The following is a 17,232-nucleotide window of genomic DNA, read 5'->3' as shown; positions in this document are numbered from 1 at the left end:
ATCTTCCTGCATCTTCACTTTGAATTCTATGAAGATTCACCACATCTGTAATTTGCTTGGGTAAACGTAGTTAATTATGAATGATTCAATATGGGTAAAATAAGATATGACAGTGGATTATATTTCTACTTAGCCTCACAAACATATTTAAGCTTTGAATCTTGACTTTTTAATAGGATGGACAGAATATTATAAACTGAGAATTTTAAAAAGTCTTAAACACTGATTCTCTGAAAAGCGAGGCAAGTTTTCTCCAAAAGCACATTGAGCGAAGTCTAGAAGCATTTGGGTTGTCACACCCTGCTGGGGAAAGGATGTCATTACCATCGAGTGAATAGAGGCCAGGGTGCTGGTAAACACCAACGTACATTGCCCTGGACAGCCCCTGCTGCAAAGCTTTACCCATCCCAAAATGTTAATAGTGCCAAGACCAAGAAACCTTGACAAAGTGCGATTCCTGAGAGGCAAAGCACCTTTTTTCTTTTCTAAAAATGTTTTTCTCTCAAGGGCTACCAAGAAGTGTGGATTGTCTACTTAAATGCTTGAATCTTAATTTTTTATTTTCCAGAGGAGCCACCCAAAGAAGAGTTAAAGTTCCCACATGCTTTACACCTGCAAGAAATGTATGCCTTGGCACACTGTTGTGATTAAATATTTTAACACCTGTTCTCTAGAAATTAGAACGGCCTCATTTCTAGAGAACAACAGGAGAGTGAACACTATCGAATTCCACTCGTGACCATGGAAAACTGGCAATCTTAAGGAGAAAAGATGCTCCAGAATAGAAAGGAAGAATCTAAGCTGCATAAGGCCTGTTCTCTACTAGTCCCAGTGCCTGGGTAGTGCCCTGCACACAGAGACATTCATTAAAAATACATTGGCTGAAAAAAAAAAAAAACATTGGCTGACCCTCACGGGTCCCATCTTTTTTTCCTTCAAGCCTCAGAGACCCTGCATTATACAGGATGGTTCAGAGATTGTCAAAGTAGTTTAGGCTTCTCACAGACCATATTAGGAGCATGAGGAATAGGAAACTGGGCTTTGCTCTCTGCATAAGTAATCTGAGACTTTATGAAAGGTAAGCCGTGATCCAGCCAGCTGTTCTAAACCTATTCTTCCTCCTAGAGTTGTATATCCTCCATTACTGAGTGTAAAATTATTTTAATTTTTGAAACAATTTAATTGTTTTAATGAATTATATTAAGGATTAACCATTCCTGGACCTTGCAAATCTATAACGTATAAAATGGGTTTTCCGGGGCCAAATTTCGTATGGGAGTTTCCGGGTCCAGGAACCAAGGCATGTCTTGAGAGTAGAAGCAAGAGTTTGACGAAACATCTCTGATGATGTTTTGATCTGAGGATGAGGACTTCTCTTTGACGTTTTTCAGAATCACTTGCCTTAATTAGAGTCCTGGCCACAACTCCCCTGCCACCTGCTCTTGACAATGGGTAGTGAATGCCAGGAGATACTGGCATATGTTTTGCTTTCCTCTCAGAGCACTCATTGTACTGTGCTGGTTTCTGTTGTGTTTGAGAAATACTTGGACTCCGGACAGAGCAGGCACATTCCATTCTTTGGGGACACTTTAAGCCTTCCTTTGTCCCACAAGAAACTGGCTCATTAGAGATACGTAACCTGCTCTCTAAAATTTTTCATCACACATTGCAAAATTGTCTGGGACCAAAAAATCTGAAGAGCATCTTTGCAGTTCTAGAAAATATAACTCTAGGAAAGCATATGTTATTACAAAACAAGCATCTGACATCTTCAGAACCAATGAGGTTGGGAAGTCACCCTAACCAAACTCAGTTTCCCATCTGTATTTTCCTGCTAACCATGCTCATTTATGCCTAATATTCTATTAAAGGAGTATGGTGCCTAAACTTTTTTTTTTTTTTTTTTTTTTTTTTTTTTTGCAGTATGCAGGTCTCTCACTGTTGTGGCCTCTCCCGTTGCGGAGCACAGGTTCCGGACGCGCAGGCTCAGCGGCCATGGCTCACGGGCCCAGCCGCTCCGCGGCATGTGGGATCTTCCCGGACCAGGGCACGAACCCGTGTCCCCTGCATCGGCAGGCGGACTCTCAACCACGGCGCCACCAGGGAAGCCCCATTTATATATGTAAAGACGTTGGAAAGATTTACCATCGAGTAGAGTTGCATTTGGGGAAAACACTATTTGACTTGATGACAGTTATAAATCATCTCCTCATATTTCCAAAAGAGGGTATATAAAATACATAAGACAGGACATTTAAAATAAAGCCTGCGTGCAGCAACAAAGACCCAACACAGCCAAAAATAAATAAATAAATAAACAAATTTATTTAAAAAAATAATAATAACTGTCAAAAGAAAAAGCCAGGGCTTCCCTGGTGGCGCCGTGGTTGAGAGTTCGCCTGCCGATGCAGGGGACACGGGTTCGTGCCCCGGTCCCGGAGGATCCCACATGCCGCGGAGCGGCTGGGCCCGTGAGCCATGGCCGCTGAGCCTGCGCGTCCGGAGCCTGTGCTCCGCAACGGGAGAGGCCACAACAGTGAGAGGCCCGAGTACCGCAAAAAAAAAAAAAAAAGAAAAAGCCAGAAACCATTAAGATGAAAAATGTGGAACCAGTGACCATATGAATAGCCAATACTATAGGTAAGTTATATTTTTAAAGGTTTTACATGTATTCACTCACATAATCCTTACCACAGCACTATTAAGTGGATACTTTAGTTATCCCCAGTTTACTGATGAACAAACTGCAGCATTGAAAGATTAATAATTTGCCTGAGGTTATAGACCTAGTAAGTGGTAGAACTGGTATTTGATTTCAGTCTTGCTTAGAATCTGAGTGCTAAACTAGGATACTGTACTGCCTTCCAAATTTGGTGACACCACTTTTCTGAGCTTCAAGACAGGCAAAGCAAAAATAATAAATACTTTTCCCAAGTGCTAAATTTTGAGAAAATCATTAGATAGATTGTAATGTGAGTAACATTATATAACATGACAAAACATATCTTTCATTGCTCTTTTGCACAAGGTCCAAATGTGTTCTTCAAAATAATATTTCTCACATCAATCCTTAATAAAAGGGATTTAGACAACCAATGAAAATAGCTAACAGTTGAAACCCATAGTACTTCCTAGTGTATAGCACTGATAATTGTGATTTGTGTCGTTGATCTCTGTTTTATTTACATTAGTAACAGTTGTAATTAACTTGTTTATGTATTTACTTATGTGTGTATCACTGGCCTCCTCTTCTAGAGCGACAGCAAGGATCTGTTTGTCTTATTCAACCGTTGACCTTCAGAACTTAGCATAGAGTCTGGCATGGCAAGTGCACAGAATTATTTGTTGAGTAAATCCATGAATGAATGAATCCTCCAAAGGCAAAGAGTTCTGCCCAAGAACGTAGCCTCAAGATACTCAAAGTATAAATTATGACTATAATTTTAAACTATAAATTATAATTAATTTATACATCAGGACTTTGAAAAATCATGTTTTGTTAAGCAGTCACTGGAGTTGACTTGACTGGAGTGAAAAGGGCAGGGTGTTGGCTTTTTCACTTGTTTTTTTTTGTTGTTCTTCTTTCAAGCTCTGATGTCAGGGCTGGTCCTTGGAGTTGTGTTCTGCAAGATCCACCCAAATCCCATCCACAAAGACAGCCGAAGACTTGCTGCAGGCAGCAAAGTCAGTGACAGAAAGGAAAGTCTGCTCCCACACTATGGCCTTGCCTCCTCCAAAGCTCCGCGGCTTCCAATCAACAATCTTGAGGCCAGGCTTAAAGACAAAACACTTCACGTTGCATGGAGTGTTTTTTCTTGGAAGTCACAGCATCCAAGTGCTGCATCTGGCTTCCCACCACCAGATCTGCTCTTGGAAATGATTTTCTCTGAATAAAACTGCAACTGAAATACTAATTATGTCATAATTTTTAAAATTTGATCCTGTTCTAATCTTTGGTTTCACGGGTTTGGGGCTATTCCCAACCTTATCATTTACATTCTCATAACACTGAATTCTTTGTATTATTCCCCCATACAGCATCCCACACCACACATTGGGCCTTTGCTTTTGATCTTTCTTTGGCCTGGAATGCCCTTACCCCAGCCCTTATCTCTTTTCAAGTTTGACCACAGGTGTCACCACCTATAGGGGCCTTCCTGAAATTTCCAGATCCTGCTATGCACCCTTCCTCTGTGCTTTCTTTGGTTTTAGCATTACCATATTATATTTCACAGTCTCTAGGTATCTATCTCCTCCATCAGACTACAAACAATTCCTTGAGAGCAGGAACCATGTCTTACTCATTTCTTGTCCACAGTTCCTGGCATAACATCTAGCAGGGAGAGAAATCTCAGTAAATATTGATTGAAATGAATTGTGTTGCCAATAAGCCATGATGCTATCACTCTGTCTGACCTTTTCCTGCATTCAAAACTCCTGGAAATGCCAGCAACATTTTAAATGACTGCATTTTAGCACTACTGAGAATGTAATCTTTTGTTATTTTTCTTTCTTTTCAGGAACCTCTTTCCGAAGCTATAAAAGACAAAGGGAAGAGCCATGTCCATGATTGCAGATTTCTATGGTGGCAAGTCCATTCTCATTACTGGGGCCACAGGCTTCCTGGGCAAAGTGTTGATGGAGAAGCTATTTCGCACCAGCCCAGACCTGAGAGTCATTTACATCCTTGTGAGGCCCAAGGCTGGCCAGACCCTGCAGCAGAGGGTTTTCCAGATCCTAAATAGTAAGGTATGCCTTATGGGAAGAGCCTTAGGGCATGGTGACTCACTACAATGTTCCCTTATAGCCCCAAACTGCAGGTGGGGACCAGGATATCTGGGCAGGTAGAGGAAAGGAGACAAAACAAGATAACAAGGAACAGCTCATGGAAATCTGTGGTGTTTTCCCATAAGAGAGGAAAGAGTGCTTAGACCCTGTCCAGAAGAGGTGAGCGGGTAATCTATATTCTGCAAATTACTGGGTAAGAGTCAAAACGCTAAAGCTCGCAGAGTGGACTCGCCAGGCTTGAAATCTATCATGAGGTCATCCAAACTCTTCCCTAATTTTCATTTAAATTTAAGGTAGCTTTCCTCCAAATTTTTAGATAGTATATTGCATATTACATCATATCATATTATAAACAGATGTGATTACTAAGTAGCCATGCAGTAATACTTTCAGTTGTCTAAAAGCCACAAGTTGTATACTTTATCTATGATAACTTGATATTTCTATTATCCCATTATATTTCTATTATCCTGTAAGTTCTTCTAAGGGAAAATGAAACATATGTGTGAATGAGCACTTGGGTATCAAACTTTCTCACTCCCCTCCCCCCAAAATATGAATGTCATCTCATGTCTTAATTTATAAATTTGAAGGCTTTCATCTCAAACATATTATCAATTTTTTGTCACTTTATACCTCTTACCCTCCAGCTTGCAATGTTTAGAATAATAACAACAATGACCTCCCAGGATTGCCATGGGAATTAATTTAAATGTACGTGTCTTGTTCATAGACTCCTTTGGAAAGTACAAGGTCACTTAGGGTTGGCAAAAAGAAGATTTAAATAAGAAATTGTTTTTACAAAGTCTCCTTTCCAGTGTTTAGGCATGCTAACATCTAATGGAGTGGTGTATCTGATAGCACAGCACATTATAGACACCCCGTAAGCTTGATGATTACATTTTATCTTCTGGCACCAGCATGAGATTTTGGTATAAACCATCATCAGGAGAATCACAAAAGCCTCTCCTGTGTCTCATAGCTTAACTCAGCAGTGGGACAAATAATAATAGCTGGCACTTACTGGGTACTTAGTACATGGCAGACGCTATTCAAATGAGCCTTACCTCATTGATTTTTCAACAACCCTGTGAAGTAAGAATTAATATCCAGATTTTACAGATGGATAAATGAGACCAGAAGTATTAACTTTCCAAAGGTCACCCAGTTAGTAAATGAGAGAGTCAGACTTCAGACACCCACCCCCCAAGTCTGGCTCTAAGGCAAGCACACTTGCCTATACCCTACACTGCCTGCATTGTAAGTAATGGTTCTTAAGAATAAGAGAAAAAAAGGCTGATGTGGCATAAAACCAAAATTGAGAAGAAACTCTCAGATCCTTCTTCATACAGCTTGCTCAGTTATACATCCCTAATGGACTGTTTTCATCATGTAGGAGACATGCCTCTTTAGCTTTGTAGCCAGCTTATGAATTTCTAGATAAGTATTTTGGCAGAGAGTCTTGTGGTCAGCATAATTTTCGCCTATAGTTATATTCAATGCATTGTATTTGATAACACAGCAATAATTCTTTTGGTATGGAAATCTTGATTATACTATAAATAACTTATTTGTGAAACTGGCTTGCAAATCTCTACCTGTTTCCACTATTGGGCTGTTTACAACTGTCAGCTGTTGACTTTTATAAACAGTGGTCCTTAAACTGTGGTCTCCCAACCAGCAGCATCAATATCACCTGGGAACTATCTGTTGCTATCAGATGGTGCTTAAGAGCATGGGCTTCAGAGGTAGATTGACCTGGGTTTGAATCTCAGCACTGCTAATTATTAGCCGTGGGACAGTGGGCAAGATACATACTCTACTGAACCTCAGTTTCCTTATCTGTAAAATGGGATAATAATATCTTGCTCACATACATTTATGGCAATCTTTGGATGAGGAGAGCTGGCTCTCCCTGAAGCTCTCTTCCAAGATCGATGAAACTTCTTTCCTGGAAACCCTCAGCAAAATTTTCCTTACATCTCATCAGCCTGGGTTAAGTTATATATCAACTTCTGAACCAACCTCTGTGGCCTGAGGTACACCATGTACTGATTTGTTCAGAAACTTCAGATCTAAGCCAATCACTGGCCACCTGGAAATTCTCAATAATCTTACAGAGAATCTTAAATTAAGGATATAATCAATCATAATTTCATTAAGTTTATAGGGAGACCCAAGCTGACATATGGGTTAAAAAGGCAAAATAAAATTTCTCTGAGTTTTATTAATGTAAAATATAAAATAATCAGCTTTGTTTTTTAACTAATCCAAAACATACCCATAAATTTGTCATCTCCAATTCAGAGATCACTAAACTGGAGCTTGGTGGTATCTTAAAACCAAGGAAACTGCAGTCAGCAGCCATTTGCTAAATTCCTGGATGCTCAGGGCTTTACATTTCTAGGCAGCAGCTGTCCTCCAGTTGTAGTTTTAAAAATTCTTCTCCTGCTGGGAAAACTGGACAGCTACATGTAAAATAATGAAATTAGAACACTCGAACATCATACACAAAAAGAAACTCAAAATGGATTAAAGACCTAAATGTAAGGCCAGACACTATAAAACTCTTAGGGGAAAACATAGGCAGCACACTCTATGACATAAATCACAGCAAGATCCTTTTTGACTCACCTCCTAGAGAAATGGAAATAAAAATAAAAATAAACAAATGGGACCTAATGGAACTTAAAAGCTTTTGCACAGCGAAGGAAACCATAAACAAGACAAAAAAACAACCCTCAGAATGGGGGAAAATATTTGCAAATAAAGCAACTGACAAAGGATTAATCTCCAAAATTTACCAGCAGCTCAATATCAAAACAACAAACAATGCAATCCAAAAATGGTCAGAAGACCTAAATAGACATTTCTCCAAAGAAGATATACAAATGGCCAACAAATACATGAAAGGATGCTCAACATCACTAATCATTAGAGAAATGCAAATCAAGACTACAATGAGGTATCACCTCACACCAGTCAGAATGGCCATCATCAAAAAATCTACAAACAATAAATACTGGAGAGGGTGTGGAGAAAAAGGAACCCTCTTGCACTGTTGGTGGGAATGTAAATTGATACAGCCACTATGGAGAACAGTATGGAGGTTCCTTAAAAAACTAAAAATAGAACTACCATACGACCCAGCAATCCCACTACTGGCCATATACCCTGAGAAAACCATAATTCAAAAAGAGTCATGTACCACAATGTTCATTGCAGCTGTTTACAATAGCCAGGACATGGAAGCAACATAAGTGTCCATTGAGAGATGAATGGATAAAGAAGATGTAGCACATATATACAATGGAATATTACTCAGCCATAAAAGAAATGAAACTGAGTTGTTTGTAGTGAGGTGGATGGACCTAGAGTCTATCATACAGAATGAAGGCAGAAGGAGAAAAACAAATACCGTATGCTAACACATATATATGGAATCTAAAAATAAATAAATAAAAATGGTTCTGAAGAACCTAGGGGCAGGACAGGAATAAAGATGCGGATGTAGAGAATGGACTTGAGGACATGGGGAGGGGGAAGGGTAAGCTGGGACGAAGTGAGAGAGTGGCATGGACATATATACACTACCAAATGTAAAACCGATAGCTAGTGGGAAGCAGCTGCATAGCACAGGGAGATCAGCTCGGTGCTTTGTGACCACCTAGAAGGGTGGGATAGGGAGGGTGGGAGGGAGGCACAAGAGGGAGGGGATATGGGGATATATCTATATATATAGCTGATTCACTTTGTTATAAAGCAGAAACTAACATACCATTGTAAAGCAATTATACTCCATTAAAAATGTTTAAAAAAAAAAAAAAAGATAGCCCTAGTAGAATCAAATCCAGCATACAAAGTTAGCTTCGTATGAGCAGTCAGTCTCACCTATCTTCCCCTTTGCTAAGCCTTCCTTCACGTGGGCTCCTAAATTCAACCTCAGAATAAACAGTATTTTTCTTTTGTCATTAAAAATCTTTCCTTTTCCTCAAAGAGACTTTGCTATTACAGTAACACTATTGAAGATATGTCTAAATGAGTATTTTAAAAGGGAACAATTGCTATAGCACCGAAATGCTCAAGACATTGAAATATGGACATTTCTTCTTCAGTCTCTATTTCTGGTTTTTGCAGCAAAGGCATTAATTATACTTCCATAAATTTTGACTTATGTGGTCAGATAGAAAGACAGGGCCCGGGCTTCTTCATAAAAAGAGAATGATATAGTTTAATATTTTTGCAATGTTTCCTTTAAAAGTGAAACTATTCCATATGAAGTCTAGTTTTCCTCGATTTGGTTAGAATTTAGAAGGAAATGGTGCAAGTCTGTTATTCCAAACATGTGGGTCCCCACAACCAACTTTCCAACACAGGGTTATACTTAAAGGAATATACCCAGACATCTTTGGTTTCATAATAATTCTGTCTGCTTTTATGCTTTCCTAATTTCAGATTCAGTGAGAAGAGTCTCAGGTTTGTCAAATAATACACCATTTTCTCAGAAGTATTTGATTTGCTGAAATCAATAACACATGTATTATCCCAATTTTTTCCCTTTAATTTTTTAAACTAAGGCCTTTTCGTTATTTCCTTCATGTGTTCCCACTGTGTCTTCCACATCTGACACAGTGCTTGACACTCTGTAAGTAATCAACCAAATATGTTCAATGAACAAGTTTAATGTACTCCAGTTCTTTAAGCCAGTCTTTACTTCTGTTGTATGACCACTCTCACCCTAGGTTCTTACTCAGAAGAGCTTTCCTGTCTGCGTTAAAGTTTCTTCTGGAAGGCCTCTGATTCTACAAATATTTATTAAATACCTTATATGAATCAAGATCCAGTCTAGATTCTGCCATTGAACTTTATTTTGACATGACAGAGTGATTTAAATGCCTCCAAGCCTTATTCCTAAGAAGGGTCTGGTATTACTTTTACTTGGTACTTGCCTCCTGTCACACAAAACAATGCATGAATTCTAATCCACCTTAAGTAATACAGTGGGTTTGAAGGTAGATTAATGGTATCAGGTATAGGAGGCTTGGAAACTTTCTTTAAAACATAATGAATACAACTGTTACCAGTTTGCCTTTGATTCCCACTGTGTCCCCAGGAAATATGGTCAAGAGAACATCTGTTCTATTGATATCTATCTATCAAAATTCGTTCATCAGCTTCATTCCTTTCCTTTCACGGTATGGACAGCAACTACCTCTCACTTCCTGTTTCCATGCCTTCAGAGAGAGACAATTAAGTAGGAAATGCTTTGGAAAGAAGGTTATTTTTAATCCTTTGGCCACATAGAATTGGGACTCAAGAATCAGAACAGAGGATCAGTTTCCTCACATATGCTAAGATCCTTAAGTATTTTCAGACCACTTAAAGGAACATATCAATTGAGGGAAAGGTATCTGAATTAATGGCAGATCCTTGAGGACTTTCTCACAAAGATAATTAAGGTGGCACTCTAAGAAAACAACCAGAGACACACATAAATAATGTGCAAATATATTTATTGAACATGTTTACTTTTATCGTTAAGTAAAAAAAACAGTCTTTTGTAGTGAAAAACCAGAACAATAATCTTTTTCCAAAAGAATTTTCTAAATGCAATTACAATGAAGTTGTTTTATTTTTATAGTGGGAGAAAAAGCCCACTTTTTTTTTTTTTTTTTTTGCGGTACGCTGCCCTTTCACTGTTGCGGAGCACAGGCTCCGGACGCTCAGGCTCAGCGGCCATGGCTCACGGGCCCAGCTGCTCCACGGCATGTGGGATCTTCCCGGACCGGGGCACGAACCCACATCCCCTGCATCGGCAGGCGGACTCTCAACCACTGCGCCACCAGGGAAGCCCAAGCCCACTTTTTAAGATAGTAAATAAATAAGGCAGCAAAGCAATCACGAATTTCCAAAATTATGTCATCAGATATAAGTTGTTTACTTTTAGTTTAGAAACTTTATCAGAATTAAATAGTTTGACTGAAGTGTGAGAGTAGCATTGACATATATACACTACTAAATGTAAAATAGATAGCTAGTGGGAAGCAGCTGCATAGCACAGGGAGATCAGCTAGGTGCTTTGTGACCACCTAGAGGGGTGGGATAGGGAGGGTGGGAGGGAGACGCAAGAGGGAGGAGATATGGGGTATATGTATACATATAGCCGATTCACTGCATTATACAGCAGAAACTAACGCAACATTGTAAAGCAATTATACTCCAATAAAGATGTTTAAAAAATAAAATAAAAAGTAAAACTCAAAAAAAAAAAAAGAAAGAAATATGATTCTAAGTCTATAAAACCGTTTTTAAGAAAACTCTCCTAATTTCTTTCACAAAATCTGAGAAGTTTCTACGGAGAATAAGCCAAATTTCCCATGTTGACATGTGGACATGATAACCGCAGACCCACTTGTGGGTCCGCAGGCATCCCAAGCTGACTGCTTGGTCTCTTGTTATGAAAAATGTGCTCATTTAAGTATGAACCAACAAGCTTTCCAGGTAGCAGAAACAATTTTCTGTGGCAAAATTGATATTTATTTTGCTATCTAGAATGCGGCTTTGCTTAAAGACATGATTCTTCCCCACGACAAGAGATAATTAGTTGCAAATAAATCATTCAGTTATGAAGCTCAAAGTGTTGACAGCATTTTGAGGTTCTTCAGTGCTTTAAAGATGTGTTCCTTTTTACAACAGTCATGTCCCATTTATATCCATTTAGGTTCTTAAGTTGGTCATAATCTACTCTGAATAACTCTTTTAAGAAAACATCAAGAAGACAATATCCGTACCTGAAAAATAAAACCACAAGTAGTTGAATTTATATTGAGTGAGGTAGTTAATTAAGAGTGAGATCAGAATCTAAAAAAAAAAAAAAAAAATTCATTGAGAGAATACCAGAAATGGTTAGGCATTTCCTCTTAAACTAGAGTAATCAGGTAAGGAAAGGGTTACAATGAGATTGTGCTGGGTTTAGAATGCAGCATCTGAGAAGACCAGGCAAAATTCAAGACTCCCAGGGAGGGACCATCCTGTATGATGTCACCAGGAAGCAGATTTATAAACAAAGGCAGAGCTTGGCAGGTTGCACTGGATATTTTAAGTCAACTTCTCTGGAAAAATGTGAATTACTCAATAAGCTCTCAGCTGCTCCTGAGATAAATCAACTTTGAAATACCCTGGAGAGTTTTGGGTAATGAATCATGCAGGGTCACACACGGGGCCCTCAGTTCATAGAACTGATTAGATTTAAGACAATAGAAGATAGCAACATTTTATGAAATAGTTTATTGAATCATTTTGCAAGATTATCACTGTTTGGTAGTTTTTAGAAGACATTAGATCCCTAAGAGGAAAAATAATGCGTTTAAACAAATTAACTTCCAACTAAATAACACAGGCAAAGAAAAGGCCAGCACTTTGACATCACTGGAGTATTAAGAAGCACCCAACAGAAAAGTTATTCATTTTATGTAAAAGTTCATTGTTAATTTTCATAGACTCTTTTTTTTTTTTTTTTTTTTTTTTTTTTTTTTTTGCGGTACGCGGGCCTCTCACCGTTGTGGCCCCTCCCGTCGCAGAGCACAGGCTCCGGAAGTGCAGGCTCCGGATGCGCAGGCTCAGCGGCCATGGCTCACGGGCCCAGCTGCTCCGCGGCATGTGGGATCCTCCCAGACCGGGGCACGAACCCGTGTCCCCTGCATTGACAGGCGGACTCTCAACCACTGCGCCACCAGGGAAGTCCTTCATAGACTCTTTTATAAGGAAGAAAAGCATTTTCATGTTTGGTTCAGGCTACCCTGTGTAAAAGCTGCTTGTCCACAACTTCCAAAAAAAGATGAATTTCTGATTGATATTAATAATTCTGTTAAATCTCCATATAAGGCAAAGGCAATTAGAACCAGAAATTTGTATTTTAAATTCCCAAAGTCAGTTTTGTTCCATTACCACTTTTTACTTTTCCTAAGAAACTAATGATCCCCCAAAAAAGCAAGAGGCTTTTATAAACTTGAGACAACTTGAGGGACTATTGCTAGGAATTAAAATTTCCCATGATTAACAAACACACTTTTGAAAGAGTATAACTGATTCTCAGTTTGACAGACACTCAACTCAGATTAGTTGAAGCATGTTAAGCCTCTCCCCTAAGGGCCATTTCCTTCCTTTTAAGAAAAAAAAAAAAAAAAACTTTTTAAATTGATTTTGTCCTGGGGGTATTCTTTAAGGTCCCAGAAACAGAAACAATTTATTTCTCAATCTCTTGTTTTCTTTTACAGTACCATTCACTAGTTAATTCAATCCCTGGCATGATTTCACATGTCCAACTTCTTTCCTTCTTTTTAAATTTCTTCCAATCACATCAAGTCTTTTTCTCAAAAGCTTCACATTGCCTGTACTGATTTCATTCAAAAAAGTCACCAAACCACAGGATTCAACATGATTCTTGTCAACTAATTGGCAGTCGCCACTGGCACTTGCCAACTCCCTCTACAAGGATTAAATCATGTGCTGCTGCAGCTGCTGATTTTCGACACCTGCCTGAAAGGTGTTCAGGGTGGAGAGCTGTAATGAGACTCTCTGTGCTCTGGGAAAAACTGGCAGAACAGGTCTTCAGATAGTTAGATATTTTCAGGAGTCGATTTTATGAGCCCGATTCTTGTATCTCCTCATATCTAGAAAAACACTAAAATCCGTCATGGTGACATCTGTTCCTCATGACCAGCAGTAACCTTCACGAGACCAGCAGAAACATTCTACAAAAAATTTGTGCTTGAAGGGGAGCTTCAAGATGGCAGAAGAGTAAGACACAGAAGAGTAAGACACAGATATCACCTTCCTCCCCACAAATACATCAGAAATACATCTACATGTGGAACAACTCCTACAGAACACCTACTGAATGCTGGCAGAAGACCTCAGACCTCCCAAAAGGCAAGAAACTCCCCAAGTACCTGGGTAGGGCAAAAGAAAAGAATAAACAGAGCAAAAGAATAGGGATGGGACCTGCACCTCTGGGAGGGAGCTGTGAAGGAGGAAAGGTTTCCACACACTAGAAGCCCCTTCGCGGGCAGAGACCATGGGTGGCAGACGGGGTAAGCTTCGGAGCCACGAAGGATAATGCAGCAACGGGGGTGTGGAGGGCAAAGCGGAGAGATTCCTGCACAGAGGATCGGTGCCGACCAGCACTCACCAGCCCGAGAGGCTTGTCTACTCACCCGCCGGGGCGGGCGGGGTTGGGAGCTGAGGCTCAGGCTTCGGAGGTCAGATCCCAGGGAGAGGACTGGGATTGGCTGTGTGAACACAGCCTGACGCGGGCTAGTGCACCACAGCTAGCCGTGAGGGAGTCCGGGAAAAAGTCTGGACCTGCTGAAGAGGCAAGAGACTTTTTCTTGCCTCTGTTTCCTGGTGCGCGAGGAGAGGGGATTAAGAGTACCGCTTAAAGGAGCTCCAAAGATGGGCGTGAGCCACGGCTATCAGCGTGACCCCAGAGATGGGCATGAGATGCTAAGCCTGCTGCTGCTGCCACCAAGAAGCCTGTGTGCGAGCACAGGTCACTGTCCACACCTCCCCTCCCGGGAGCCTGTGCGGCCCACCACTGCCAGGGTCCTGTGATCCAGGGACAACTTCCCTGGGAGAACGCGCGGTGCACCTCAGGCTGGTGCAACATCCTGCCGGCCTCTGCCACCACAGGCTCACCCCACACACCGTACCCCCCCCCCGCCCCTGGCCTGAATAAGCCAGAGCCCCCGAATCAGCTGCTCCTTTAACTCTGTCCTGTATGAGTGAAGAATAGATGCCCTCAAGTGAACTACATGCAGAGGTGGGGCTAAATCCAAAGCTGAACCCTGGGAGCTATGTGAACAAAGAAGAGAAAGGGAAATCTCTCCCAGCAGCCTCAGGAGCAGTGGATTAAATCTCCACAATCAACCTGATATACCCTTTATCTCTGGAATACCTGAATAGACAACGAATCATCCCAAATTCAGGAGGTGGACGTTGGGAGCAACGATATATATATATATATATATTTTTTCCCTTTTTCTCTTTTTGTGAGTGTGTATGTGTATGCTTCTGTGTGTGATTTTGTCTGTATAGCTTTGCCTTTACCATTTGTTCTAGGGTTCTCTCTGTCCTTTTTTTTTTTCTTTGTTTGTTTTTTTATATAGTTTTTAGTGCTTGTTATCATTGGTGTATTTGTTTTTTGGTTTGGTTGCTCTCTTCTTTCATTCTTTTTTTTGAATTACTTAAAAAACTTTTTTAATAATTATTTTTCATATTAATAACTTTATTTTATTTTATCTTCTTCTTTCTTTCTTTCTTTTTCTCCCTTTTATTGTGCGCCGTGTGGATGACAGGCTGTTGGTGCTCCAGCCAGGCGTCAGGGCTGTGCCTCTGAAGTGGGAGAGCCAAGTTCAGGACACTGGTCCACATGACCAGTATCATGTCCACAAGACCAATATTATGTGGTCCAGCTCCACATAATATCAAACGGCGAAAATCTCCCAGTGATCTCATCTCAATGCCAAGACCCAGCTCCACTCAATGACCAGCAAGCTCCAGTGCTGGACACCCTATGCCAAACAAGTAGCAAGACAGGAGCACATTCCCACCCATTAGCAGAGAGGCTGCCTAAAATCATAATAATGCCACAGATACCCCAAAACACACCACCACACGTGGACCTGCCCACCAGAAAGACAAGATCCAGCCTCATCCACCAAAACACAGGCACTAGTCCCCTCCACCAGGAAGCCTACAAAACCCACTGAACCAACCATAGCCACTGGGGGCAGACACCAAAAAACAATGGGAACTATGAACCTGCACCCTGTGAAAAGGAGACCCCAAACACAGTAAGTTAATGAAATGAGAAGACAGAGAAACATACAGCAGGTGAAGGAGCAAGATAAAAACCCACCAGACCAAACAACTGAAGACGTAATAGGCAGTCTACCTGAAAAAGAATTCAGAATAATGACAGTAAAGATGATCCAAAATCTGGAAATTGAATGGAGAAAATACAAGAAACATTTAACAAGGACCTAGAAGAACTAAAGACCAAAGAAACAGTGATAAACAACACAATAAATGAAATTACAAATCCTCTAGAAGGGATCAATAGCAGAATAAGTGAGGCAGAAGAACGGATAAGTAATCTGGAAGATAAAATAGTGGAAATAGCTACTGCACAGCAGAATAAAGAAAAAAGAATGGAAAGAATTGAGGACAGTCTCAGAGACCTCTGGGACAAGATTAAATGCACCAACATTCGAATTATAGGGGTTCCAGAAGAAGAAGAAAAAAAACAAAGGGACTGAGAAAATATTTGAAGAGATTAGTTTAAAACTTCCCTAATATGGGAAAGGAAATAGTTAATCAAGTCCAGGAAGCACAAAAAGTCCCATACAGGATAAATCCAAGGAGAAACACGCCAAGACACATATTAATCAAACTATCAAAAACTAAATACAAAGAAAAAATTTTAAAAGCAGCAAGGGAAAAACAACAAATAGCACACAAGGGAATCCCCATAAGGTTAAGAGCCAATCTTTCAGCAGAATCTCTCCAAAATCGAAGGGAGTGGCAGGACATATTTAAAGTGATGAATGGGAAAAACCTACAACCAAGATTACTCTACCCAGCAAGGATCTCATTCACATTTGACAGAGAAATTTAAACCTTTACAGACAAGCAAAAGCTAAGAGAATTCAGCACCATGAAACCAGCTTTACAACAAATGCTAAAGGAACTTCAATAAGCAGGAACACAAGGGAAGGAAAAGGCCTACAATAACAAACCCAAAACGATTAAGAAAATGGTAATAGGAACATACATATCGATAATTACCTTAAATGTAAATGGATTAAATGCTCCAACCAAAAGACATAGACTGGCTGAATGGATACAAAAACAAGACCTGTATATATGCTATCTACAAGAGACCCACTTCAGACCTAGGGACACACATGGAATGAAAGTGAGGGGATGGAAAAAGATATTCCTTACAAATGGAAAACAAGAGAAAGCTGGAGTAGCAATTCTCATATCAGACAAAACAGACTTTAAAACAGACTGTTACAAGAGACAAAGAAGGACATTACATAATGATCAAGGGATCGATCCAAGAAGAAGATATAACAATTGTAAATATTTATGCACCCAACATAGGAGCACCTCAATACATAAGGCAAATACCGACAGCCATAAAATGGGAAATCAACAGTAACACATTCATAGTAGGGGACTTTAACACCTCACTTTCACCAATGGACAGATCATCCAAAATGAAAATAAGGACACACAAGCTTTAAATGATACATTAAACAAGATGGACTTAATTGATAATGTATAGGACATTCCATCCAAAAACATCAGAATACACTGTCTTCTCAAGTGCTCATGGAACATTCTCCAGGATAGATCATATCTTGGGTCAGAAATCAA

General features: G+C 40.0%; 1 protein-coding gene across 2 annotated transcripts in view; it reads left to right on the top strand.

Moving 5' to 3' along the window:
- FAR2 (fatty acyl-CoA reductase 2) overlaps positions 1-17,232 on the top strand; it is a 138,406-nt gene that overhangs the window by 81,656 nt on the left and 39,518 nt on the right. For both annotated transcript variants that reach the window (XM_079936102.1, XM_079936101.1), the window contains exon 2: positions 4,521-4,749. In XM_079936102.1, the coding sequence (XP_079792228.1) occupies positions 4,561-4,749 (189 nt within the window). In that variant the 5' untranslated portion in view covers positions 4,521-4,560. The remainder of the gene's footprint in view (positions 1-4,520; positions 4,750-17,232) is intronic.

This window comes from Stenella coeruleoalba (assembly GCF_951394435.1).
Source record: "Stenella coeruleoalba genome assembly, chromosome: 11".
Lineage (NCBI taxonomy): Eukaryota > Metazoa > Chordata > Mammalia > Artiodactyla > Delphinidae > Stenella > Stenella coeruleoalba.
The sequence above is the reverse complement of the archived record's forward strand: the minus strand, read 5'-3'. Positions and strand labels throughout refer to the sequence as shown.